At 35.4% G+C, this 26,173-nt stretch overlaps 1 protein-coding gene across 4 annotated transcripts in view; it reads left to right on the top strand.

Annotated features, from left to right (window-relative positions):
• LOC127837522 (autotransporter adhesin BpaC-like) overlaps nt 1-26,173 on the top strand; it is a 61,683-nt gene that overhangs the window by 14,096 nt on the left and 21,414 nt on the right. Inside the window, exons 3-7 of one of the 4 annotated variants that reach the window (XR_008029330.1) lie at nt 409-552; nt 2,032-2,056; nt 12,733-12,782; nt 16,170-22,013; nt 22,166-23,221. Coding sequence is in view for 2 of the 4 variants with exons in the window: in XM_052364679.1 (XP_052220639.1) it covers nt 409-552; nt 2,032-2,056; nt 12,733-12,782; nt 16,170-19,326 (3,376 nt within the window). In the remaining 2 variants the exon portion in view is untranslated. Of the gene's footprint in view, nt 1-408; nt 553-2,031; nt 2,057-6,321; nt 6,345-12,732; nt 12,783-16,169; nt 24,932-26,173 lie in introns of those variants that run through there. The other 3 variants (XR_008029331.1, XM_052364679.1, XM_052364680.1) reach the window with 3 other exon arrangements.

The following is a 26,173-nucleotide window of genomic DNA, read 5'->3' as shown; positions in this document are numbered from 1 at the left end:
ATTCTGATATGCTGCAACGTGGATTGGTATTTAAGCTCACCTTATCACAACCTGCACATCCAAGTCACAGTCAACACTTGAACTTTTTCAATATTTCTTTAGTTATATAAGGACAAGGCCACACTCAATGTTCTTATGACAAGTTTTAAATAGATTAGCTAGATATCTTCAAAATGTTCCCTTGTATACAAAAGTAGCAACAAACAAGGTGCCTTTAGTATCATTCCTCTGATGTACAGTTTCTCATGTACATGTAAGCCTTCAAGGATCCTCAGGGTCAAAAAAACATACTGAAATGTTACAGAGAGCTAATGTGCCAACTATGGTTGTTAAGATATTAACTTGTACTACATGTTTTGAATTGGATTGATGACTTTATCTTGCATAATTCACATTTGCTTTTCTTAGATTTAATATCAGATGGGCAAAGAGAGAAGGGCTAGTTCCTAAGAAAAAATATTCAACAAAAAAGGATGAAGTTGGTGTACAAAGTGGCCTCTGTAAGTGGACTTCAAATGCAAGTCGTCGGTTGAATAAGTATCAAATGTTGAGGTAAGCTTATTAAAGTTAAGCCAATTCTAAGTTGTTGTAACATATACTGTTTTTTTAAACTCACCTGTGAGCAAAATTCTCATGGTGAGCTAATGGGATGCCGTGATATCAGTCGTCCGTCAATGTGTCCGTTCGTCTAAGGAACTACTTCTTCAAACCAAAAACTTTGCAGGAATGTTCCTCGGGTGGTCATTCATGAAAATTATTTAAATTTATTTTGTACCAAATACCAAAGTTCTTGGCCTTGCGGTCTCAGAAGACATTTTAGAAGTCGTTTTTCTAAATAAAATATTCTTATCTTGACTTTGTTGTCTGCTTATGTTTTATACCCAATTCATTGACTAGCAGTGAAGTATATAAAAATTCTGTCATTCGGACCTAGATGAATATTTGTATGACTGTATTTACAAGTTTTTTTCTATAACCGAATGCTGTTTCGAAGCACAGATGGTTAGAGTGTGGCTACGATATTAATTAGTAAAAACATCATTTTGAATTATATATAATCATATAACAAAAAAGCAACTTTTCTGGAAAAAAAAATTCACTATTAATTAAATATATATATAACAAGGTATCCAACTCAAAATCAACCGAAAAACAGGGTGCATTGCTTTGAACAGCCATAACTTCATCAATTCTGCAGCGATTTTCACGATCTTGGTCTTATTCAACGCAGAAATGAATTTCCTTTCTGGAAATGTATATGTCTTGCAATATTTTAACAAATGCTGGGTCAACTTTTAACAAATGACACGATACACAACACATTTTTTTTCTTCTAATTTTTGAAAGATCATCTATTAAATGGTCACACCCCCACATTATACCTCCCTTCTCCCCCCCCCCCTGACCCCTCCTCCAAAAAAATTATTATTTTTTCTTATTTTTGAAAGATCATTTATTAAATGATCACCCACCCACATTATACCCCCCCCCCCTCCATGATGGCTTACGTTATGCTGTCCTCTGACAGCTCTTGTATTTCTAAAAATTTGACCCATCATCTGTAGAAATATAACAAGATATATACATTTCCAAAAGGGAAATTCATTTCTGCGTTGAGTAAGACCGGGTTCATGAAAATCGCTGCACAATTGATGAAGTAATGGCTGTTCAAAGCGATGCATCCTGTTTTCTGGTGATTTCGAGTTGAATACCTTGTTATATATATATTTGATAGTAAAAAAATTTTTTCAGAAAAGTTGATTTTTTGTTATAATATGTTTATTTATTATTCAAAATGATGTTTTCACTAATTAATATCATAGCCACACGCTAACCACCTGTGTTTGGAAATTAAGTCTCAGAAAATGGTATGCACTATTATTATTCATAATGGTGAGTGCTTATACCTTATTGTTTTAATGTTTTGTTATTTATCATGTTCTTGGAAAAAAAAGTGAATGATTATCAATGACAGAAATAGAACAATTTTCTTTCTTAATATTATCTGTTATTATTTTATTTTTTTTGCAGTGTCCGGATGTCTATCAATGCAACGGTAAGATCTTAATCATAATGAAATGCTGTTGTATTAAAACTGTAGTTATTAGGTACACTTTCTGTGATAAATCAGAGCTATGCATATCTAATTAATCAATTTATAATGACTAAAATAATAATTCATTATACTCCTGCAACTAGTAGTTAATCTTGTTAAGTAGACATTAATGTTAGTTCAGTTTTAAACTTCAACGTTTTTGTAGCCATGCTAAACATTTAAATAGGTTAAAAAGTCGTCAAAGCCTTCTCTATACTTGTTGCTATTGTATAGTAGATAACCGACAAAATATTGAGACTTAAATTAAGCCCTCTGTAAATTACTTAAAATTTAAAAAAACACATAAAATTTGGCTTACAGTGAACAAATTCACTGCCAGTGGGTCATACATGTATATATGGTAAAAATGGTAATGTCAACAAATAGATATTCATTAATTCATCAGTAGCATCAATTTAATTACATGTAAGTAATATACAAGGGCATAAGCAGCATAGTGCTCGGGACTCGGGAACAATTAGCAGTAAAAGTAGTAGGAACAATTCAAGGTAAAATATAACTAATATATCCTTAACACTTCCTGGGGTAGAAATTTATTCAACATTGATGGGTTAAATGATAAGCATGATGGGACAAGTGTTGCACACAAGATCCAAGGTCAAAGTCACAATTCAAATCACAATATTTGTCAAGAGTTTGTCATCCATTAAGGGATTTTCAAATAATTGGCAAAATGATTAGCATGATAATGCTTAAGTAATTTTCCTCAGAGCAATAGCATGTCAAGTAAAGAGGTCCAAGATGTCCAAATAACAGCCAAAAGGACTGAGTTGAGGGTAGAAAAATTACAAGAGCTGTCCTAAGACAGTGCGCTCATCTATTCTTTGGCTTCGATTGTTTGATGCACATTTTCTTTCATTAATCTGAATAAAAACAACAAAGACATACTTGAAAATGAATGTGTATGAGTATGATAAATGACATTCTTGTATATAAATGGGCATCAAAAAGTAAATTTTAGTAGCGGGAAAGATGCAGAAACTTGACTGTTTTTATCTATTGCTTGATGGGCCAAGATAATACTGTGACGTCATATATTAAGTAACGAAATAGTTACATTATCTAAAAGTGCCAGGAAAAGGGCAGTTACTGCAAATGATTTATGAAAATTGTGTCGGAATTAGACGACTGTAAAAAATAACGGACTTTACGCTATATTAACAATATACAGACATATTTTTAAATGGCAAAGTTGTATGATACAGATATGAAATTTACAAATAAACATATACAAATCTAATAGCAAATTCAATAAGTATACTGTATTGATATGAAAGAGATTAAAATTCTAGTATGAAATGTGTCCACTTAATCAAATTCTAAGTATTGAAATGGGTCCAGTTTATCAAAATTCTTGTATTGAAATGGGTCCACTTTCTCAATGGTATCGTATACAAATGGGTATGCTTTTAAAAAAAATCTTGTATCAAATTGGGTCACATTTTGGAAGTCTCAGCGGGACACCCCTACCCTAAAAATCGGGAAGTTAACCATCTCCCCTAATCCCCCCCCCCCCCGAGCATTCACATGTTGTTGTTTGTTTAATGCTATATGATTAAGGTTAACATGCAACATCTCCATATCACTATAATTATTCAGCTGAAACTGCATGCATCTGTTTGGGGTCATTGGGTGAGGTCAAGGACCTAGTTCTGTAAATCTTGAATTGAAACTTTACCCATGTATTTGTAGTCATTGGTTGAGGTCTGTCTCTTAGTCCGGCATTTCCTTTCTGGATTTTTTCCTTAACGCTTTGAAATATTTGCCGGATTTGTTCTATAAGAGAACCATACCGGCATGAGTAACAGATCAAATGTGAGTTTTGTTCTGGTTCAATGATTTAATGCAAAGTTATGGTTCTTCGATGTAGAAATTGTGTATACAATAACAGTTTTCCTGACTTTTTTTGCTAAACACAGATATTTACCTGATTTTGTATGTGTGTGTCTATCTACATGGCTTACAGAATGATAAATTTTGAGTTTTGTTCCGGTCCATTGATTTGTATGCCCCCAGATCGAATGATAAGGGGGTATATTGTTTTTGGCCTGTCTGTCTGTCTGTCATTGTGATATGTGTGTGTCTGTCCCAAAACTTTAACCTTGCTCATAAAATGAAAATTCTTGGGTCTATGTTCTTTAAACTTCACATGTGCATGCATCTTATTGAGATCTACAATCAAACATGTTTTGAGGTCACAAGGTCAAAGGTCAAGGTCACTGTGACCTTTACTTTCAAAATATAACCTTGTTTCCAAAATAGCTGCTGTGCGGCTTCAAATCGCAGTAGGGGGCATTGTGTTTCACAAACACAGCTCTTGTTTATTTAGTTACGGCCTTGAACTTAGGAATGTTTTTTTTATGCCCCCTTCTTCGAAGAAGAGTGGGTATAAACACTGTATTATGTGAATTGGTAATAAGACATCATGCAATTTGGGAATAAATTGTGTTTTATCAGAAGTGCATAATATGCAGTTTTATCTGTTGTATTTATCTAGTTTTACAAATTATAATTAAAACATATACTTGCATATATAATAGCATCATTTAAATTGATTTTACTTCAAAACTGGATTTTTTATTAATTTAAAAAAAAAATCCTCATGAAATGAAACTGTGTCCATGCCGCGCATGGACACGGTTTAAAAATACACTTTAAATGATAAAAATTAAATCACTGTTAATGAAAAAAGTCATGGAAATTTTCTTATAAGCTTAAATTATAGATAAAATATTACAAAAATATATGTAGATCATGAAATGAATAGTTTTGTTTGAGAAAATCACCAAAATGATGTCTATTCCCAGTTTGATGTCTTATTCCCAATTCACATAATACAGTGTTGTATATTATTCATTCCCAGTTTGATGTCTTATTCCCAATTCACATAATACAGTGTTGTATATTGTTTTTGGCCTGTTTGTCAATCTGTCCCAAAACTTAAACTTTGGTTAAAGTTTGATAACTTTTGCAATATTGAAGAACTTCATATTTGGCATGCATGTATCTCATGGAGCTGCACATTTTGAGTGGGGAAAAGTCAAGGTCAAGGTCATCCTTCAAGGTCAAATATCATTGAATTTTTCTTCCCTAAAACTTTACCCTTCGTTAAAGTTTGGTCTTAACTTTTTGAATATTGAAGATGCAACTTGATATTTGGCATACATGTGTATCTCATGAAGCTGCACATTTTGAGTGGTGAAAGGTCAAGGTCATCCTTCAAGTCAAAAGTCAAAAAATACAATCCAAGGGAAGTAATAAGCTTTAAAAGGGAGATAATTTCTAAACCTGCCAAATGATATATTGAATTTATTTCAAAGCAGTGCAATAAGGGGCATTGTGTTTCTGACATACACATCTCTTGTTAATAATACTTTTCCGGATTTTTGTCCGAAAAGCTTATAGATACTGACCTTTTTTATGCGTGAGTCTACCTATATGACCTACAGATCAATTTCGACTTTTGTTCTGGTCCATTGATTTTTTGACAAAAATACGGGCCTTGGACTCAACTATTGTCTCTAAAATAACACTTTTCTGGAAATTGGTCCGAAAAGCTTTTAGATACTGACTTTTTTATGTGTGAGTCTACCTATATGACCTAAAGATCAAGTTCGACTTTTGTTCTGGTCCATTGATTTTTTGACGAAAATACGGGCCTTGGACTAATTTTTCTAAAATAAAACTTTTCTGGAATTTTATCAAATGCTTTAAGATATTTACCTGATTTTGGTGTGTGTGAGTCTACCTGCATGACTTTCGGATCAAGGTTGAGTTTTTTGTTACATATGTGGAGATTTTAGGCAAAAGTGGGATGAGGGAGCATCTGTTCCCAATTGACACATATCATGATGTTCTAAGGAATTTAACATCTCCATATTACTGTTTCTTCTATAGGTATTCAATTCAAACTTCACACATGTGTTCCAGTTCATTGTGGGCAGTCACTGAACAAGTTGCATTATACCCATTTTTATGCCCACGGTAGGGTGACATATAGCAGTTGAACTGGCCGTCAGTCTGTCCGTTTGTCCGAAAACTTTAAAATTGCCCATGGTTGTTAAGGAACCTTTGCCAAGATCTGATCTGCAAAGCATCCAAATATTAGAATATAAATACTGAACTTCAAAGCTTTTTGACACAAATATAGTATCGTGTTTCACTTGGTCAATGTTTTAATCTTTGAAATCTTTTAATATAAGGAAGGCTTATGGAAGTTGACTGCATGGTAAGTGTATTGAATTTCTCTCCTGCCAGATTTGGAGTTTCATTGATTGCTACTTGGACAGTTTGATTTGTGCTGTGTGGATGATCTAGACCATATTCCCATACATATCTTCAATCTTGTTCAGGGTTCGCATAGACCTTGAAAAGTGCTTGAATTTCAATGTTCTTCTTGAAAAGTGCTTATAAAGGCTGTGGAGTGCTTAAAAAGTGCTTATTTGCATATTAAAACTTAAAAATGCTTAAAAAGTGCTTATTTTGGGCTTCAAAAGTGTTTGAAAAATGTACTAAGGGTAAAATATATAATTTTATATCTTTTCCATGAGTCCGAAGTCGTAGTTTTTTTTACGATTTATGACGGTTCCGATCTTTTTATACTGGCATGTACTGTATCGGAACGGGTTTAAGAATGTAAGGGAGGCAACTGCTACTAATCTTCTGAAAATTGGTCTACTTTTTTGTACGTATTAAGCCATTACGGTGCTGACAAGTTGAAATATGCCAGCGAATAAGTGCATTTTTCAGAAAGGGTGGCCTTGGGTTGTTGATAACGCCAATTCTAAAGTCAAAGCATCTTGTAAAGTATGCAGAAGAGATATAGAGATCGCTAGTGTGGGGGAATCCGCGTGGAAAAGTCACCAGAAGAGTGAACATCTAGAATACATATTCAATACAAATAACAGGTTTTCTTATGTATGTGTAATGCCTTTGGTCAATTACTATATCATAATGAAATATCTTACTGTTGATTGAACAGTTGTTACAGTAGCAAGGTAGTGCAGACTGTTGTAAGTCACAAAGAATGTTAAGCAAAAAGAGACCAATTTAGCAAAAATGTTGTCAGTATTGGACACAGAATAATATACAGTTTTCAATAGGTCGGACTAAACAAGTGATTGAATTTGGATTTTTTTCCCTTGAAAAGTGCTTTAAAGGTGCTTGAATTTCATTAGAGAAAATCTGTATGAACCCTGTTGTTATATTTAAGTCTTCAGATGCTGTGAGCATTATAGAGCTTTTTTTGTTATTTGGATGAAACATATTTAAGATCTTTCGTACACCTAGTTTGTTTGAGCAATCTCTGCAGATACATTCCTTACTTAATATTTGAAAATTCTTTATAGATGGACCATATTTCTTTTTATACTTTTTAACCGTAAAAGCCTATCCACTAATTGCTTTTATCGAAATATGTTTCATACAATTCTACTAGTACTGGGTTCTTTGCCTATTTGCAAATTGTAAACAAAACAACATTGATATCACTTGTGCACATGCGAAAAAAAAAAGAGGTCCGGGATGGGGTACACAAAACACTGTCTTTTTATGCCCCCGGATCGAATGATCGGAGGTATATTGTTTTTGGCCTGTCTGCTGTCATTCTGTCTGTCATTCTGTCTGTCATCAAAACTTTAACCTAAAACTTTAACCTTGGTTAAAGTTTTGTGATAACTTTTGCAATATTGAAGATAGCAACTTGATACTTGGCATGCATGTGTATCTCATGGAGCTGCACATTTTGGCATTTTGGGTGGTGAAAGGTCAAGGTGAAGGTCAATCCTTCAAGGTCAAAGGATAAATATATGGCTTCAAAGCGGCGCAATAGGGGGCATTGTGTTTCTGACAAACACATCTTTTGTTTAAGTTAACAGTAGTATTTTTAAAGGGCTAAATAAATGAGGTTAATCTTTTATTTGTATGAAAATAAAAATAAATGAACAGTAGACATTAATATATCGATTCATAGAAATAAGATTGATTAAATATAAGGGTTAATTTGAACCAAGAACAAAAATACTGATACATGACCAATTGAAGAGTTCACTATTAATGTTAAAAAATAATTATAACAAAGCAGGAAAAAATCCGCTTTATTCAACATGGTAGGGACTTTAAAAAGGCTCTTTGATACTTTGTCAGTTTAAATAAACAGATAGCTCAATATATGACTAAAACTGTTTTGGCTGTGAATTATGATTTTGTTGCATATGCAGACTTCATCTAATTTAGGAAGACAACAGTCGGATGCCTTGAAATATATCACCATAAAAAATTATTGTTTTTCAAGTAAGATATTTCCATTTTGAAAGACCAATAAAACTATCTTAATAATGAAAGCATTTATTTGAATAAAATAACAAAATTCGAAAAGCGGGTATGACAAATATTTTAAAACGTCACAAAAAAACTACTGTCCGCAAAATACTCTGAAACCAATAGTACCCTTAAATTATGTAGTATTCAATTCACAAATGATATTTTGGCACTCATTTCCATTTTTTGTTCTAGAAACACTTATGAATTGAGAGAAATTATGGGGATAAGACGTGTATGGTTTGGCTTGCCCTTAAATAATGCTTAAATTCTTGCCTTTTTGTCTCATACATCAACAACTACGCTTCAAGATTTATTGAAGAACAATAATGATTAATATTTGTCAAAGAGTTAAGACCTGAAATACTGAACATCCTTTTATTTAGACTCGCAGGACATATGTTATCAACTTGCTAGGGCTTTTTACATTGTTGCAAAGACTATTTGTTTCAGTTGCATATGTCTGAATAATATTTTGTAATGTCTGTGCATTTTATTTGCATTTTTATTTGCAAACTATTAGCCAGTCAATACTGTAAGTATTTGCAGACTGTTTGCATGGCTTCATTGGGATGTGTTTACACACTGTTTATTAGCCGCTTATCTCATTTCAATCCCTAACTTGCAAAATATATTTAGCAAATGTGTGGAATCTCCAGAATTGCTAGGCATTATATGAAAAAACTTCACATGAATGTTCCTTGGGAAGTCCTCTATGAAGATTGTTCAAATTGTTTTTTTTTTATTATTAATTAGGTCATGTGGCCCCAAATAGTGTTTTACACACACACACATATATATATATATATATACTTAAAAAACCTCTGAAACCACAAGATCCAGAGGTTTAGTTATGTAACATAATATAGTGGTCTTCTTCTGAGTTTGTTCAAATCATGCACCTTGGGTCAAAACTGGCTACGCCCTATGGGTCACCAGAGTTATAAAGGGAAAATCTTTTGAAAAGCTTGTTATCTTAAACCACAATGATGGAGGCTTTGATATTTAGTATTTAGCATCATTTAGAGGTCCTCTGCAATGTTTGTTCAAATCATGGGGTCAAGTGGATATGCCCCAGGGTCATATTTTTATGTCCCCCCACTTCTATAGTGGGGGACATATTGTTTTTGCCCTGTCTGTTGGTGTGTTTGTTTGTTTGCCCCAACTTTAACATTTGCAATAACTTTTGCAATATTGAAGATAGCAACTTGATATTTGGCATGCATGTGTATCTCATGGAGCTGCACATTTTGAGTGGTGAAAGGTCAAGGTCATCCTTCAAGGTCAAAGGTCAAATATATAGCTTCAAAGTGGCGCAAAAGGGGACATAGTGTTTCTGACAAACACATATCTTGTTAATATAGACTTTATTAGCAAAATTACATCAAAGACATTCTCAAAAGTTTATTAGCAAAATTACATCAAAGACATTCTCTAAAGTTTATTAGCAAAATTACATCAAAGACATTCTCTAAAGTTTATTAGCAAAATTACATCAAAGACATTCTCTAAAGGGACGAATCCCATAGGTGCAATATTTGTACAGTTTGTGTCATCAGATAGTTGTCCTCTACTAAAATTGTGCGCCCGAGGCCGAAATCAAAATTAGCTACACCCATGTGGGGATCTGAAATTATTTATATCGACTTACATAGCAATGTATGTTCAATTAATGCCCATTGTCTTCAAAAGTAGACCCAAACCAAGTTTCTCATGACTTATGCTACTGAGCTACAGTTTTATATAGTCCCAACATTTTGTGTTTGAAATCCTTTTTAACTTTGTTGGTTACTCTCGCTCAAATGTTCATAGTTGAATTACCTTAATGGGTAAATTATCATAAAGAAAGGAAATTAGGCTGCACCAAATTGTGGCAGAATTAAGGCCCTTTGTCTTTTACATATAGTCCCAAATTATTTTTTTCCAACTCGTCTTTAACTATTGTGTGGGTTTTGCTCAAACTTTCACAGTTAAATGATGCTAGTGTACAGATGATTGTAAAGAAAAGAATTATGGTTGCAACAAATTTTTGCAGATTTTTTGCAGAATTATGGCCCTTTGTTTTTCCTTTATAGTATATATAGTTTCTCCACCATATATATAGAGAGAGAATATATAGTTCCAAAAATTTAGTGTATTCGGATTTTGCTAGAACTTTCAGAACTGAATGTGCTCTTATGAGCATCAAATGTACGTTGTGTGATTGTTGAATCAATTGTAAGCACTTAACCACTCTAGAGTCTACATTTTTATCCACTTTTGATGAACTTTGGTCAGATTGTTCATATTTACAATATTTAGGCCAAACTTGAATCTTGATCATTTGGATCCAAACACGGAGTCACCTGCAGGTCAAATCAAAGAAAACTTTTTGTAATAACTTTAAAAGCTAAAAATGATATGAAATGATACAAAATTGTGATGAAATGTGGTTAAAATGTTTATCTTTCAATAGTCGGTCAAGTGCACCCAAAGTCACCAAGTCAAACCTTAGAAAAACCTTGTTACCATACTAGTGACAATAGATTTATGAATCATTGTTGATGATATTGGTCAGAATGTTAACAATATCAAGATCAGGTTCAAATCTGGGTCACATGTGTCCGAAAACCTGATCACCAACTTGGTCAGTATGCTAAATCTAAGGGAAACCTTGTTACCACACTTGAAGCCACATTTATGATTATATGTTGATAAAACTTGGGCAGGGTGTTTATCTTGACAATATCTAGCCAGGGTGCGAATCAGAGTCTGGTGTTTCAAGAAAATTGGTCACGAGAACAAATCTTTGAAAAAGCTTGTGTTTGTCAACTTTTAGCTTGTTACTACTTAAGATGCGCTGTTTATAAGTCAATCTTCATGAAACTTGGTCTATGGAAAATATCTAGGAAAAAAAATTCATATTGGTCATGTGTATCCAAAACCTAGGTAAACTGTGCAGGCAAAAACTTAAAGAACACGATTGTTACCAACATGGATTACATGTTTAGCTTGCCTGGGTTGATAATGAAGAGAGCATAATCAAATGTATTTTTTTAGATGGATAGCACTACTTTTAACAAGCATTTGTGAGGAAATTATTGGCAATTCGTTACAAATTGGATGAAATCTAAGGAATTCTTTCCTTGTAGTTATAGCATAAAATGCCCTCGGTGAGCTATTGTATTAGATGGCTGTCTGGTGTGATGTGTTGATCATCTGCAGTAAACAACTTGTTTCCTATGACATCTACTAAACCACACGATAGATTGTTGCAAATTTTTACAAGAATGATCCTTGTTCAATATTAATGAAATTGTTATTGTTCGCTGCAATTTGTAGATCCAAATGATAAAGTATTTTTAAGTTTGATTGTATTGTTGCCCAAGCCACGTTTGTGCAAATAAATCCAATGAGGTCAAAGTTGAGCATACTTGGGCTCATTGGGTCATTATCGACCTGAAATGGCTTGAAGTCACCCTGGGGTGACTAGAAGCCGAATCATGTCACCCTGGGGTGACTTCAAGCCAATTCTAGTCACCTGGTCGGCTTGAAGTCACCCAAGGGTGACATAAATCGGCTTGAAGTCACCCTAGGGTGACAAGAATCGGCTACTAGTCACCCCCGGGTGACTTCAAGCCATTTCAGGTCGACAATGACCCAAATTAGCCATACTAGGGGGTAAGGTAAATGGACTAACATTAACACGTTAAGCACAAGAAACCTCAAAAGCTTTACTAAGGTAAGCAAAGGGCCATCTTGCAATTGTGGTTGAAGGCTACCTATGTCGATTGCCATGTGTTGTCATCTTTTTGTTTCAATTGCATTTCCTACTATAAAGCTTGGCAGATTTTCGTGAAAGTCTGCTTAAATGATACTTGGCTGACCCTTATTTTCTAAGTTGCTCAGACCGTTTGGGTTGGCTACATATAATAATGTAGGTCAACTAGGTTTATCCTAAATGACATGTTTTTATAACATCAATAATGCTAACAACAAAGCTTTGATACTTGCATGCATGCTGTTATGAACATATTCAACACATCCACATCTTCTGAACTCATTCTGAGCTAAAGGACCATCATGGTGCTCTTGTTTGATATTATGGTTTGTTTGTTTTATAAGCATTTTATTATTTTCTTGTAAAAAGAAAAAAAAATGGTATCTCCTGCAAACGGTGATGTTGATAAATTTTTTTGTCTAATAATGCACAGTTAAGTGAACAATAAAACCTTATATTTCAACTGATATTTTAAGTTCAGCTATGCTGAGTTATTAACACAAACATTAGTTACCCAATATTGTGATATTTTTTACAGATTTCAGATATCACTGAGGCAAAAGGAAGTTACATCATGAACATGAACATGTAAGTGTTTTTCAGAATTGTAATGGATCAATTTTAACTGTTGTGGAATTTAAAAAGTCGCAATCATGTACATGTTTACTAAAAACAATCTGGGCTATTCCTTTTTATACGCCTGTTAAAAACCGGACGTATTATAGTTTCACCCTTGGCGGCGGTGGCCACAGCAGTGTCCGCTCTCTAATACATATAGTTTGCATCCGTTCTTCCCCAAACTTGGTCAGTAGTTGTATCTAGACAATATCTGAGTCAAGTTTGAATATGGGTCATGCCGGGTCAAAAATTAGGTCACGGGGTCATGTAGTGCATTTCAAGGATTTAGCATGGTGTCCGCTCTCTAATTAATGAAGTTTTCATCCGATCTTCACCAAACTTGGTCAGAAGTTGTGTCTAGACATTATCTAGGTCAATTTCGAATATGGGTAATGCCGGGTCAAGGGTCACTCAGTGCATGTCAAGGATTTAGCATGGTGTCCACTCTCTAATTGAAGTAGTTTTCATCCAATCTTCACCAAATTTGGCAAAAAGTTGTATCTATATGATATCTAGGTCAAGTTCAAATATGGGTCATGCCGGGTCAAAACTAGGTTACGAGGTGACTTAGTGCATTTGAAGCATTTAGCATGGTGTCCGCTCTCTAATTGAAGTAGTTTTCATCCGATCTGCACCAAACTTGGTCAGAAGTTGTATCTAGACAATATTTAGGTCAAGTTTGAATATGGGTCATGCCGGGTCAAAAACTAGGTCACAGGGTCACTTAAAGCATATCAAGCATTTAGCATGGTGTCTGCTCTCTTATTGAAGTAGTTTTCATCCGATCTTCACCAAATGTGGTCAGAAGTTATGTCTAGATGATATGTAGGTCAAGTTCAAATTTGGGTCATGGTAAAGTTATCAAGTTGTCCAAATCCTTCAAACGGGCGTATCTTGTGACAGTTTGGCACTTTTGTTTATGGATAGTTTCTTATGCTGGGAATAATACAATTCAGAATGTAATAGACAAAAACGATAGTTTAGTTGTATTAAAATGTAAATTTTTATGTCCCCCACTATAGTAGTGGGGGACATATTGTTATTGCCCTGTCTGTTGGTCTGTTGGTTGGTTGGTTGGTCTGTTGGTTTGCGCCAACTTTAACATTTGCAATAACTTTTGCAATATTGAAGATAGCAACTTGATATTTGGCATGCATATGTATCTCATGGAGTTGCTCATTTTGAGTGGTGAAAGGTCAAGGTCATCCTTCAAGGTCAAAGGTCAAATATATGGGTCAAAATCGCTCATTTAATGTACACTTTTGCAATATTTCAATATTCAAGATAGCAACTTGATATTTGGCATGCATGTGTATCTCATGGAGCTGCACATTTTGAGTGGTGAAAGGTCAAGGCAAAGGTCATCCTTCAAGGTCAGAGGTCAAATATATGTGGCCAAAATCGCTCATTTGATGAGTACTTTTGCAATATTGAAGATAGCAACTTGATATTTGGCATGCATGTGTATCTCATGGTGCTGCACATTTTGAGTGGTGAAAGGTCAAGGTCATCCTTCAAGGTCAAATATGTTGGTCAAAATTGCTCATGTAATGTCACTTCTGCAATATTGAAGCTAGCAATTTTATATTTGACATGCATGTGTATCTTATGGAGCTGCACATTTTGAGTGGTGAAGGGTCAAGGTCAAACGTCATATACAGGGACAAAGTGTTTCACAAACACATCTTTTTCTTTCAATTATTCATTAACTTGAAATGGCGCGGCAGAGGCCAACGCGTATACCCCAGCCGCATGTTTGACCCAGGGGCGCCCCAGGGTTGGTAATGGGGCCATGCATAGGTTAGATTGACCGTATTGTCATAAGAGAAGTTCAGTATCAATTAGAAGTGAATCGGTGTAGAAATGAAAAAATTATAGTAAAAGGCAATTTTGGTTGGGCGTGGCCTATGTGGGGGGGCGCCTCAGGGTTGGTAATGGGGCCATACATAGTTGAGATTGACCGTATTGTCATAAGAGAGGTTCAGTATCAATTTGAAGTGAATCGGTGTAGAAATGAAGAAATTATTGTAAAAGGCAATTTTGGGTGGGCGTGGCCTATGTGGGCGGGGCGCTTCAGGGTTGGTAATGGGGCCATGCATAGTTGAGATTAGCCGTATTGTCATAAGAGAGGTTCAGTATCAATTTGAAGTGAATCGGTGTAGAAATGAAGAAATTATATTAAAAGGCAATTTTTGGTGGGCGTGGCCTATGTGGGTGGGGCGCCCCAGGGTTGGTAATGGGGCCATGCATAGCTGAGATTGACCGTATTGTCATAAGAGAAGTTCAGTATCAATTTGAAGTAAATCTGTGTAGAAATGAAGAAATTATAGTAAAAGGCAATTTTGGGTGGGCGTGGCCTATGTGGGCGGGGCGCTTCAGGGTTGGTAATGGGGCCATGCATAGTTGAGATTGCCCGTATTGTCATAAGAGAGGTTCAGTATCAATTTGAAGTGAATCGGTGTAGAAATGAAGAAATTATATTAAAAGGCAATTTTTGGTGGGCGTGGCCTATGTGGGTGGGGCGCCACAGGGTTGGTAATGGGGCCATGCATAGCTGAGATTGACCGTATTGTCATAAGAGAAGTTCAGTATTAATTTGAAGTAAATCTGTGTAGAAATGAAGAAATTATAGTAAAAGGCAATTTTGGGTGGGCGTGGCCTATGTGGGCGGGGCGCCCCAGGGTTGGTAATGGGGCCATGCATAGTTGAGATTGCCCGTATTGTCATAAGAGAGGTTCAGTATCAATTTGAAGACAATCGGTGTAGAGATGGAGAAATTATAGTAAAATTACCTAAAACAATCTCTGACCCGGCCCCAACCCAACCCCCATAACTTTTGACACAGGGGTCAGATCAAAATTCCAAATAGTGAAGGGTCGCACATATGCTCATAGCTACCATGTGTGTAAGTTTCAAGGTTCTAGTGCTTATAATGTAGGAGGAGATAGTGGCCAGGACGGACAGACAGACAGACAGACGCCGGAGATAACCACAATATCCCCACGCTTTTCAGAAAGAGTGGGGTTAAAAAAATGGTTAAATACATAAATCAGTGCATACTTTGCATCCCCATGTTAAGAGTTTTTGCAGACGTTGGTTTTACAATTTAATAGCTTGGTATTTATAGGATCCTGAAAGCATTAAGTTAACAGTGAGCTTATATTCTTAAATTCTTTCTTAATAATTTTGAAGGAGAGGAGATCATTCAGCATTGTAATAGTTCTGGTAAATCTCAAAGCAAAAGCTGGTTTCATAACAAAAATGTGTGTCCTTTAAAGACAGTTCAAATGTTTTATAAATCATAATAATGATTCAATTTGCAGAATTGCACATTGTGTGATATGTTAATTCTTTTAGAGATTGGATGTCAACCGAGGCAACTGTTTCTGATGAAGACATTAATCTTGAAGAGAAAGCACATTGGGCAATACCAGTTGGAAGTCAAGCTGAAAAAAGGAAAATATATGTGTATGGTTATCTGGTTAACTTTTCAAACAAAACAATGTTAATGATACCTGGTTTTGATAACAGTTCAGAAAACACGCATGCAATCACAGCTTTTGGCAATGGTCAAATTTTAAACTCAAGCCCTCACTCAGAGGAGCTGTCAAGCCCTTATTTTAATGGAACAGATCATAAAGAATTGCCAAAGCCCTCTATTGGTGACGTGTATGTGTCAAATCAACTTTATACCAACACAGATCAAAATTTGGTGTCAGGCCTTTGTGACCAATATTCAAATGACAGTGGAATGAAAAGCTTGTCAGGAGAAGACACGAATGACGGTCAATTATCAAGACTGTCAGGAACAACTGAAAGAAAGTTGTCAAGGCATTCTGGTATTGCTTTAAAAATCACCTGTAATTGGTCTACTTCTGCAGGAAGTCCATTGACAAAGCCCAGTGCTATGAATAACACTGCAGAGCATCAGTTGACAAAGCCCACTGCTGTGAATTTCAATGCAGGGTGTCTGTTAACAAAGCCCACTGCTTTAAATTCCACTGCAGGGTGTCACTTGACAAAGCCAAGTGCTGTTAATTCCACTGCAGGAGGTCTGTTGACAAAGCCCACTGCTATTAATTCCACTGCATGGGGTCAGTTGACAAAGCCCAGTGCTGTTAATTCCACTGCAGGGGGTCTGTTGACAAAGCCAAGTGCTGTTAATTCCACTGCAGGGGGTCCGTTGACAAAGCCTAGTGTTGATAATTCCACTGCATGGGCTCAGTTGACAAAGCCCAGTGCTGTTAATTCCACTGCAGGGTGTCACTTGACAAAGCCAAGTGCTGTTAATTCCACTGCAGGGGGTCCGTTGACAAAGCCTAGTGCTGATAATTCCACTGCAGGGGGTCCGTTGACAAAGCCAAGTGCTGTTAATTCCACTGCAGGGGGTCAATTAGCAAAGCCCACTTCTTTGAATTCCACTGCAAGAGGTAAGTTCACAAAGGCCACCTCTTTGAATTCCACTGCAAGAGGTCAGTTGAAAAAGTCCACTGCTATTAATTCCACTGCAGGGCACCCATTGACAAAGCCAAGTGCTGATAATTCCACTGCAAGGGTTCAGTTGACAAACCTCAGTGCTATGAATTTCACTGCAAGGGGTCATGTGACAAAGCCAAGTGCTAGGAATTCAATTGCAGGGGGTCAGATAACAAAGCCAAGTGTTGTTAGTTTGTCTGCAGGGGGTCTGTCGACAAAGCTGAGTGCTGTGAATTCCACTGCAGAGTGTCAGAAATCAAAGCCCATTGCCGTTTATTCCAATGCAGGGGGTCAATTAACAAAGCCCACTTCTTTGAATTCCACTGCAAGAGGTCAGTTCACAAAAGTTATCTCTTTGCATTCCACTGCAGGGGATCAGTTGACAAAGCCCAGTGCTGTGAATTCCACTGCAGGGGATCAGTTGACAAAGCCCAGTGCTGTGAATTCCACTGCAGGGGACCAGTTGACAAAGCCCAGTGCTGTGAATTCCACTGCAGGGGATCAGTTGACAAAGCCCAGTGCTGTGAATTCCACTGCAGGGTGTCAGTTGACAAAGCCCAGTGCTGTGAATTCCACTGCAGGGGATCAGTTGACAAAGCCCAGTGCTCTGTATTCCACTGCAGGGGATCAGTTGACAAAGCCCAGTGCTGTGAATTCCACTGCAGGGGATCAGTTGACAAAGCCCAGTGCTGTGAATTCCACTGCAGAGCTTCAGATAACAAAGTGTAGTGCTTTGGTTACCACTGCAGGGGGTCAGTTGACACAGCACAGTGCTATGATCACCACTGAAGGGGGTCAATTTACTAAGCCCACTATTGTGGTTACCATTGCACAAAGTAAATTAACAAAGCCCACCGATGTGGTTACTGCTTCAGATGGTCAATTGACAAAGCCCACTGATATGTTTACTGCTTCAGAAAGTCAATTGACAAATCCCATGGATGTGGTCACTGTCGCAGAAAGTCAATTGACAAAGCCCTATGATGTGGTTACTGCTGCAGTAAGTCAATTGACAAAGCCCGATGATGTGGTTACTGCTGCAGAAAGTCAATTGACAAAGCCCAATCATACGGTTACGGCTGCAGAAAGTAAATTGTCAAAGCCCTATGATGTGGTTACCACTGCAGAAAGTCAATTGACAAGTCCCACTGATGTGGTTAGAACTAAAACAAGTCAGCTGACTAAGCCCACTGTTGTGCTTACTGCTGCAGAAAGTCAATTGACAAAGCCCGATGATGTGGTTACTTCTGCAGAAAATCAATTGACAAAGCCCACTGATGTGGTTACCACTGCAGAAAGTCAATTGACAAAGCCCAGTGATGCGGTTATGGCTGCAGAAAGTAAATTGTCAAAGCCCTATGATGTGGTTACCACTGCAGAAAGTCAATTGACAAGTCCCACTGATGTGGTTAGAACTAAAACAAGTCAGCTGACAAAGCCCACTGATGTGGTTACCACTGCAGAAAGTCGATTGACAAAGCTTACTTATGCAGCTTTCCCTGCAGGATGTAAATTGACCCGTTTCAAATTGTGTAAAAGTCTTCTTTTTGTGTGTTTTCTTTGGCAAATGATTCATGTTACAAGCACAAAACCACTTGGCAATTACATGTCAATCTATTGCACGCTAGGTTCAACTGTCACAATTCCCATGTCAGTTGAACCAGGCACTGATTTTTCTTTGGCCGTGCAAAATGATGAGATTGGAGCCTGCGATGGTATATCTTGTTACATACTTCCAAACTTTGTTGAGTTATACCATATCATGAAAAGTGTGGGCATGAGCTGGAATTTGACCATAAACAGAGTAACATGCAATGATTCCAGTATTGCAGTTAAGGTGACTGGGGGTCAGATATTGCAATTAATCAAAATAAATGTACAAGGCTGTGAAGATCTCCATGATAGGGACACAACAACAAGAAGTCAAAATGAAAGTGAATCAATCAAAAATGGCAGTATAATATGGTTAATCGTAGCAGTTTTTTTGACTGCCCTTGTTGTTTGTTGTGTTTATTGTGTTTATCGGATTTTTAAATAGACAAATGTCTGTGTATTCCGTGAGCCCTTTCCTCACCATTGGAACTGAACATGTTATTAAAAAAACAGCCTCGAAAAAAAGTATGTAAATTTGAAAACCATACAAGTAAGAGCTTTAAAATCTGTATTTTATTAAAGAATTGTTAAGCATAAATATTAATAATATTACGTGTTTACATTTATGAGATGGGACGAGATGAGAACCAATAGGCTAACTTCAAGATCAAATGTCCCAATAGTATATTGTGTGCTTTTACTAATTTTACTTAATATATATTATTTTTTTGGATGTGTTTTGTTTAACCCTTTCCCACTTAGAAGCTAAGTGAAAATGGCTATGTGCAAACAGAATAGAGCCAGAACAGCTTGCAAGAAACTGCTGTCTTATCAGGTTTTATGCTGTTTGCTGCTCATCAGTATCTAAATGTTGGCGTTGAAACCTTTAAAACTCGAGTCTAGTAAGAAAGGTCTTACATTAAATATAACTTTCTGAGGGACTACAGATGTGTTAAAATACGTATCTCGGTGGTGAAGGGTTAATTTTAGATATCCTTTTTGTAAATATTTGTGTTTCTTTTTGTTCAGCTTTTTGTGAATAAAATGAAAAGAAAGTTAAACTTTCAGTGTAAAATTGTGCGAATAATACTGGCAAATGTGTTAAATGTTAAAAAATACATTTTTTTGTATCTTAATAATTGGTGTATGAGTTTGTTAAATGGATTTGTCAATTAATTATCCCCTGCCAAAGGCAGAGTGATATACATTTTGGCCTGTGCATATGTCCGTCTGTTCGTCAGTCAGTCTGTCTGATTGAAACATTAAATGTCTATATCTTAGAAACTGTATAAGATATCAACGTGAAACTTCATAGGTGTATAGTTATCAATATCAAGTGCCACGCACAAGAACCATAATCCTACACTTTCTTTAATAAGAGTTATTTTGTATTTTTGTATGATAAATTTGTTTCAGGGCTTTATCTTAGATACCATGCAAGATTTCAACATGAAACTTTATGGGTGTGTTTATGTATTTATTAATGAGAAAGTACAAGTTATTGCCCTTTGTTGTTTTTTTGCATGATGGAACTTTTGAGGCTATATCTGAGATATGATACAACACGTCAACATGAAACGTCAAGGGTGTGTAGAAATCTATGGGAAGAAGTGCCATGTACAAGAACCATAACTCTGCACTTTCTTAAATAAAAGTTATTGCCCTTTGTTCTTTTGTATGATGTCATTTTTCAAGGCTATATCTCAGATACACTAAAAGTTTTCAAAATAAAACTTAATGGGTGAGTTGATATCAAAAAGGAGAATTGCAATTCATAAAAACATTTACCCTGCACTTAATTATTACCTATAAATTATTACCCTACACTTTATAATATTACTGTATATCAAAGGATTTGCACATATTCATATAATAAGTTGATTTGGGGGGGGGGGGGGATATCAATACAACGAATTTGCTTTTTCATAACACAGCTATCTTATGAAATAAGTTTTTTTCCTAAACAACATACAGAAATAATGTTAAATATATAATTATACCTTGATCTAACATTATTCAAATGCCATGACTGTTTCATTGTTTATTTCAGAATTATTTGATGTTATCTGTGTATCAATTAATGTATTTACTTATGAAGATGACCATCATGTGATACTCTTTTAGTTTACACGTGCTAGCAAGCTTACATAATCTTGTATGTAGAAGTTTGGATGATGTTTTATGATAAACTTGTCCCTAGCCAATTTATGTGTAATCAATCATGTTAAAATAAAAAATATTGTAAAATTCCTTGTTACTAAATGAAATTACTTAAAAGTTAATATGCTTTCATAAATACAACTAAAATTATATATATGTTACAAAATGTAGTATATTTACACTACTTGTTTTGCTTGCAATTTTTATGTTGATTGTATGTTTGTTGGCATGAAATAATATGTAAATATTGGCTTTGTTTGTGTAATTTATCCATTTTTTCGGAAGTTTTTTTTGTCTTTTATTTGTCTTATGCAGCTGATTCAGAATTCAAAATTATCAGAATTTTAATGACAGACAGCTAAACCTCAGAACATATTGCGTTTGTGATGTGAATAATATGTTATATTAAAATATTTTATATACACACTTGTTATTGTAATTGTTAAAATAAAATAATACAAACATGCATTAAATGAAACATCATAGTTACCAATTTACCTATAACCTTTAAGCCTAGTATGTCATATCTAACAAAAATCGCCGTACATACCTTATAACTTTTTATTCTAATCTTGGTTGTTTTTCGTGTGCTGATTAAGTATTTCGAATAGCTTATTGTTATATCTTTTTTGTATCATGTCATAAATGAAATGTGTAAACATCTACTTATTTATGCTTAATCTTTTATTGCAAGTAAATGCTGCAGTCTTTTCCAATATTTAGACTGTGCAGTGATGATTTTTTGTATTATTTGGATGTTTTTTATGTCCCCCACTATAGTAGTGGGGGACATATTGTTTTTGCCCTGTCTGTTGGTCTGTCTGTTGGTCTGTCTGTTTGCGCCAACGTTAACATTTTGCAATAACTTTTGCTATATTGAAGATAGCAACTTCATATTTGGCATGCATGTGTATCTCATGAAGCTGCACATTTTGAGTGGTGAAAGGTCAAGGTCATCCTTCAAGGTCAGAGGTCAAATATATGTGGCCAAAATCGCTCATTTTATGAATACTTTTGCAATATTGATGATAGCAACTTGATATTTGGCATGCATGTGTATCTCGTGGAGCTGCACATTTTGAGTGGTGAAAGGTCAAGGTCAAGGTCATCCTTCAAGGTCAGAGGTCAAATAAATGTGGCCCTAATCGCTTATTTTATAAATACTTTTGCAATATTAAAGATAGCAACTTGATATTTGGCATGCATGTGCATGTCATGGAGCTGCACATTTTGAGTGGTGAAAGGTCAAGGTCATCCTTCAAGGTCAGAGATCAAATATATGTGGCCAAAATCGCTTATTTTATGAATACTTTTGCAATATTGAAGATAGCAACTTGATATTTGGCATGCATGTGTATCTCATGGAGCTGCACATTTTGAGTGGTGAAAGGTCAAGGTCAAGGTCATCCTTCACAATGTCAAGGTCATCCTACAAGGTCAAACATCATATAGGGGGACATTGTGTTTCACAAACACATCTTGTTTGATGGGTTGTTTTTATAATATTTTCTTATAATCATTAATTTTAATTATATGTTTTTCTTCCTTCTTTACCTGTGCATCCTACATACACATTTCGACGGCACATAAGCCAGAAGGGCTGTGAAATTTTGTGTTGTCGTTTTTAAACTGCCGAAAATGGCATTCCATAAGAAAAAAAACTAATATTAAGTTATAATACATATGTATCCTTCATGGCAATCAATTTGTACTAGATTGCTATAATTACAATGATTACGGTGTAGCAATCTTAAAGTATAAACCTATAGATGCCATGTTAAAAATTTAACACAGACACACACATTCCAGGCTCATAATACACCCACCCACGCACACACTTACACCTTTTCCCAAAACCAGCAGATTATCAGATTCATTAAATTGGATTGTTTATTACATAAATATGATGTTTTTACACGCTCTGTGATTATTTGTATTTTTATTATTAGCTCACCTGTCACGAAGTGGTGACATGGTGAGCTTATGTGACTGTGTGATGTCCGTTGTGTGTGCGTCCGTCAACATTTTGTTTGTGTAGACAGTAGAGGGCACAGTTTTCATCCAATCTTTATGAAATTTAGTCAGAATTTTTATCTTGATAAAATCTGGGTTGGGATTGTATTTGGGTCATCTCGGGTCAAAAACAAGGTCACTAGGTCAAAAACTAGGTCACATAATAGGTCAAATAATATAAAAACACTGTGTAGACAATAGAGGTCGCAGTTTTCATCGAATCTATATGAAATTTGGTAAGAATGTTTATCTTGATGAAATCTATGTTGGGATTGTATTTGGGTCATCTTGGGTCAAAAACTAGGTCACTAGGTCAAAAACTAGGTCAAATAATAGAAAAACCTTGTGTAGAAAGTAGAGGTCACAGTTTTCATCCAATCTTTATGAAATTTGGTCAGATTGTTTATCTTGATGAAATCTGGGTTGGGATTGTATTTGGGTCATCTGGGGTCAAAAACTAGGTCACTAGGTAAATAACTAGGTCAAATAATAGAAAAACCTTGTGTAGACAATAGAGGTCGCAGTTTTCATCCAATCTTTATGAAATGTGGTCAGAATGTTTATCTTGATAAAATCTGGTTGGGATTGTATTTGGATTATTATGGTAAAAAAACTAGGTCACTAGGTCAAAAACTAGGTCAAATAATAGAAAAACCTTGTGTAGACAATAGAGGTCGCAGTTTTCATCCAATCTTTATGAAATTTGGTCAGAATATTTATCTTGATGAAATCTGGGTTGGGATTGTATTTGGGTCATCTGAGGTAAAAAACTAGGTCACTAGGTCAGATAATAGAAAAACCCTCAACAATTTGTTTGTGTAGACAGTAGAGGTCACAGTTTTCATCCAATCTTTATGAAATTTGGTCATAATGTTTATCTTGATGAAATCTGGGTTGGGATTGTATTTGGGTCATCTGGGGTCAAAACCTAGGTCACTAGGTCAAAAACTAGGTCACTAGATCAAAAACTAGGTCACTAGGTCAAATAATAGAAAAACCTTGTATAGACAATAGAGGTCACAGTTTTCATCCAATCTTTATGAAATTTGGTCAGAATGTTTATCTTGTTGAAATCTGGGTTTGGATTGTATTATGGTCATCTGGGGTCAAAAACTAGGTCACTAGGTCAAATAATAGAAAAACCTTGTGTAGACAGTAGAGGTCACAGTTTTCATCCAATCTTTATAAAATTTGATCAAAATGTTTATCTTGATGAAATCTGGGTTGGGATTGTATTTGGGTCACCTGGGTGCAGAAACTAGGTCACTAGGTCAAATAATAGAAAAACCTTGTGTAGACAATAGAGGTCACAGTTTTCATCTAATCTTTATGAAATTTGGTCAGAATGTTTATCTTGATGAAATCTGGGTTTGGATTGTATTTGGTTAGTCAGGTGAGCGATTCAGGGCCATCATGGCCTTTTTGTTTAAAAATAAATATTTGTTAAAAGAATTTTAACTGATTTGATGCTAAAAAAGTAAATTGAATATACAAACATACCAATCCAGAGTTTTAGCAATTCATTATACAATGTTTTAATGGTTATGTTAAATCTAGCTGATTTAATGAGATTTGTTAAAGTATTTTATAGCAAAATGTAAAGACATAATGCTTGTATATGCAAGTATGTTAACAGTGTTGATGTATGTGTAATGGATCTTAAATGTCTTACCCCTTGTATTTAAATGGTAAAAAAAAGAATTCGCTGTTTTCATACACGTGTGTAGTTTCTCATTTGGCTTTGGAATTTTCAAATTAGGATGTTGCTTTAGTATTGTATTGTACTGACTGTTTTGGATGTTGCTTTAGTATTGTATTGTACTGACTGTTTCGCTTATTTGTCTTATTATAGCTAAATAAAGGTGTTGGGTATTTTTTGTTTGTCTTTGTTTGCCTTGACCTGGTAACACTTGACAATTCATCAGAGCCTCATTACTGAGGATACTGTTATTTGATACTTGTTTGATTACACTGTCAACAGACCCTAATTTTTCGTATCGACCATAACATTTCTTTGGTTTTATAGGATGAGTTTGTGTTATTTTTGGGTCATGTTCGCCTAATGGATTCTTGGTATCTGAAAAGAAATGTTACGATGAGTTATTAAATGTTCATGTTTGTACTACAGTACCGTTTTGTCAGTCTTGTACTTTAAAAAAATGAAATGATTTCATCTTGATAACAATTCGTCTTAAATCATTGGTAAAACAACATTGTATCAATGAGGATAATGTTATTTACATACTTTTTAAATCACTTAATTAAGTATTTGGAAATACCGGTAATGAAAACCAAGTTTAAGTCAACAAGTGTTCAAATATTAGAGCCTTCAAGGAACTTCTTTAATCTGAGCCTTAATGTCAATAATACGTTGTCGAAAGTGTAGGATTCGTGAAACCTTAGAAACAGTATCAGAAGAGAAATAAGTGTAACCCGCAAGTCTTTTATTTAATGCAAGTAACCAAATGCAGGACAAGTCATAAAGTTATGTACCTTTCAAAGGGAACAGCAATGAAAAAAAGTGCATTTTAAGAGATGACAGATGTGCATTCACACAAATGTAAACGATGAAAGTCATAAGGGTCAACTAGGTGCTTAAAAGTTGTGCATTCGACCTGTCTGGCGGTCGGAAGTAGCCTGATAATGGTGACCAACAAAACGTCTTCTGTGTTAATTTACACCAGTTAGCATAAAATGGTGTACTTCACTAGCAAAATAGTTGTAGAAAGAGAGTTGTGTATTACAGTACTGCGTTTTGAGCTCACCCAGGGACAAGGTGCTAATGGGGAGCTTTTAGGATACCGTTTTGTCAGTCATTCTTGCATGTGTATTGCCGTTTACTTTTTCTTCTAACGACTTCTCCTCCAGAACTTCTGGGCAGATTTCAATTAAACTGTACAGGAAAGATCAAATAGTGACGATCTTTTAAAGTTGTTGGAAATGTTCTGCTCCATTGCATACCAAGTATGTAGGTCACCAAATATAAAATAGTTTTTTAATAAAAACTTGTAAACTCTTCTCTGAAACCACAAGGGTCAGGGATTTAATAGTTGGTGTGTAACATTGTCTTGTGGTCGTCTACTGAGTGTGTTCAAAGCAAGCCCATGATTTTTATTGTA

This window comes from Dreissena polymorpha, chromosome 7, assembly GCF_020536995.1.
Source record: "Dreissena polymorpha isolate Duluth1 chromosome 7, UMN_Dpol_1.0, whole genome shotgun sequence".
NCBI lineage: Eukaryota > Metazoa > Mollusca > Bivalvia > Myida > Dreissenidae > Dreissena > Dreissena polymorpha.
Note: the sequence above shows the minus strand (reverse complement) of the source record. Positions and strands in the feature narration are given on the sequence as shown.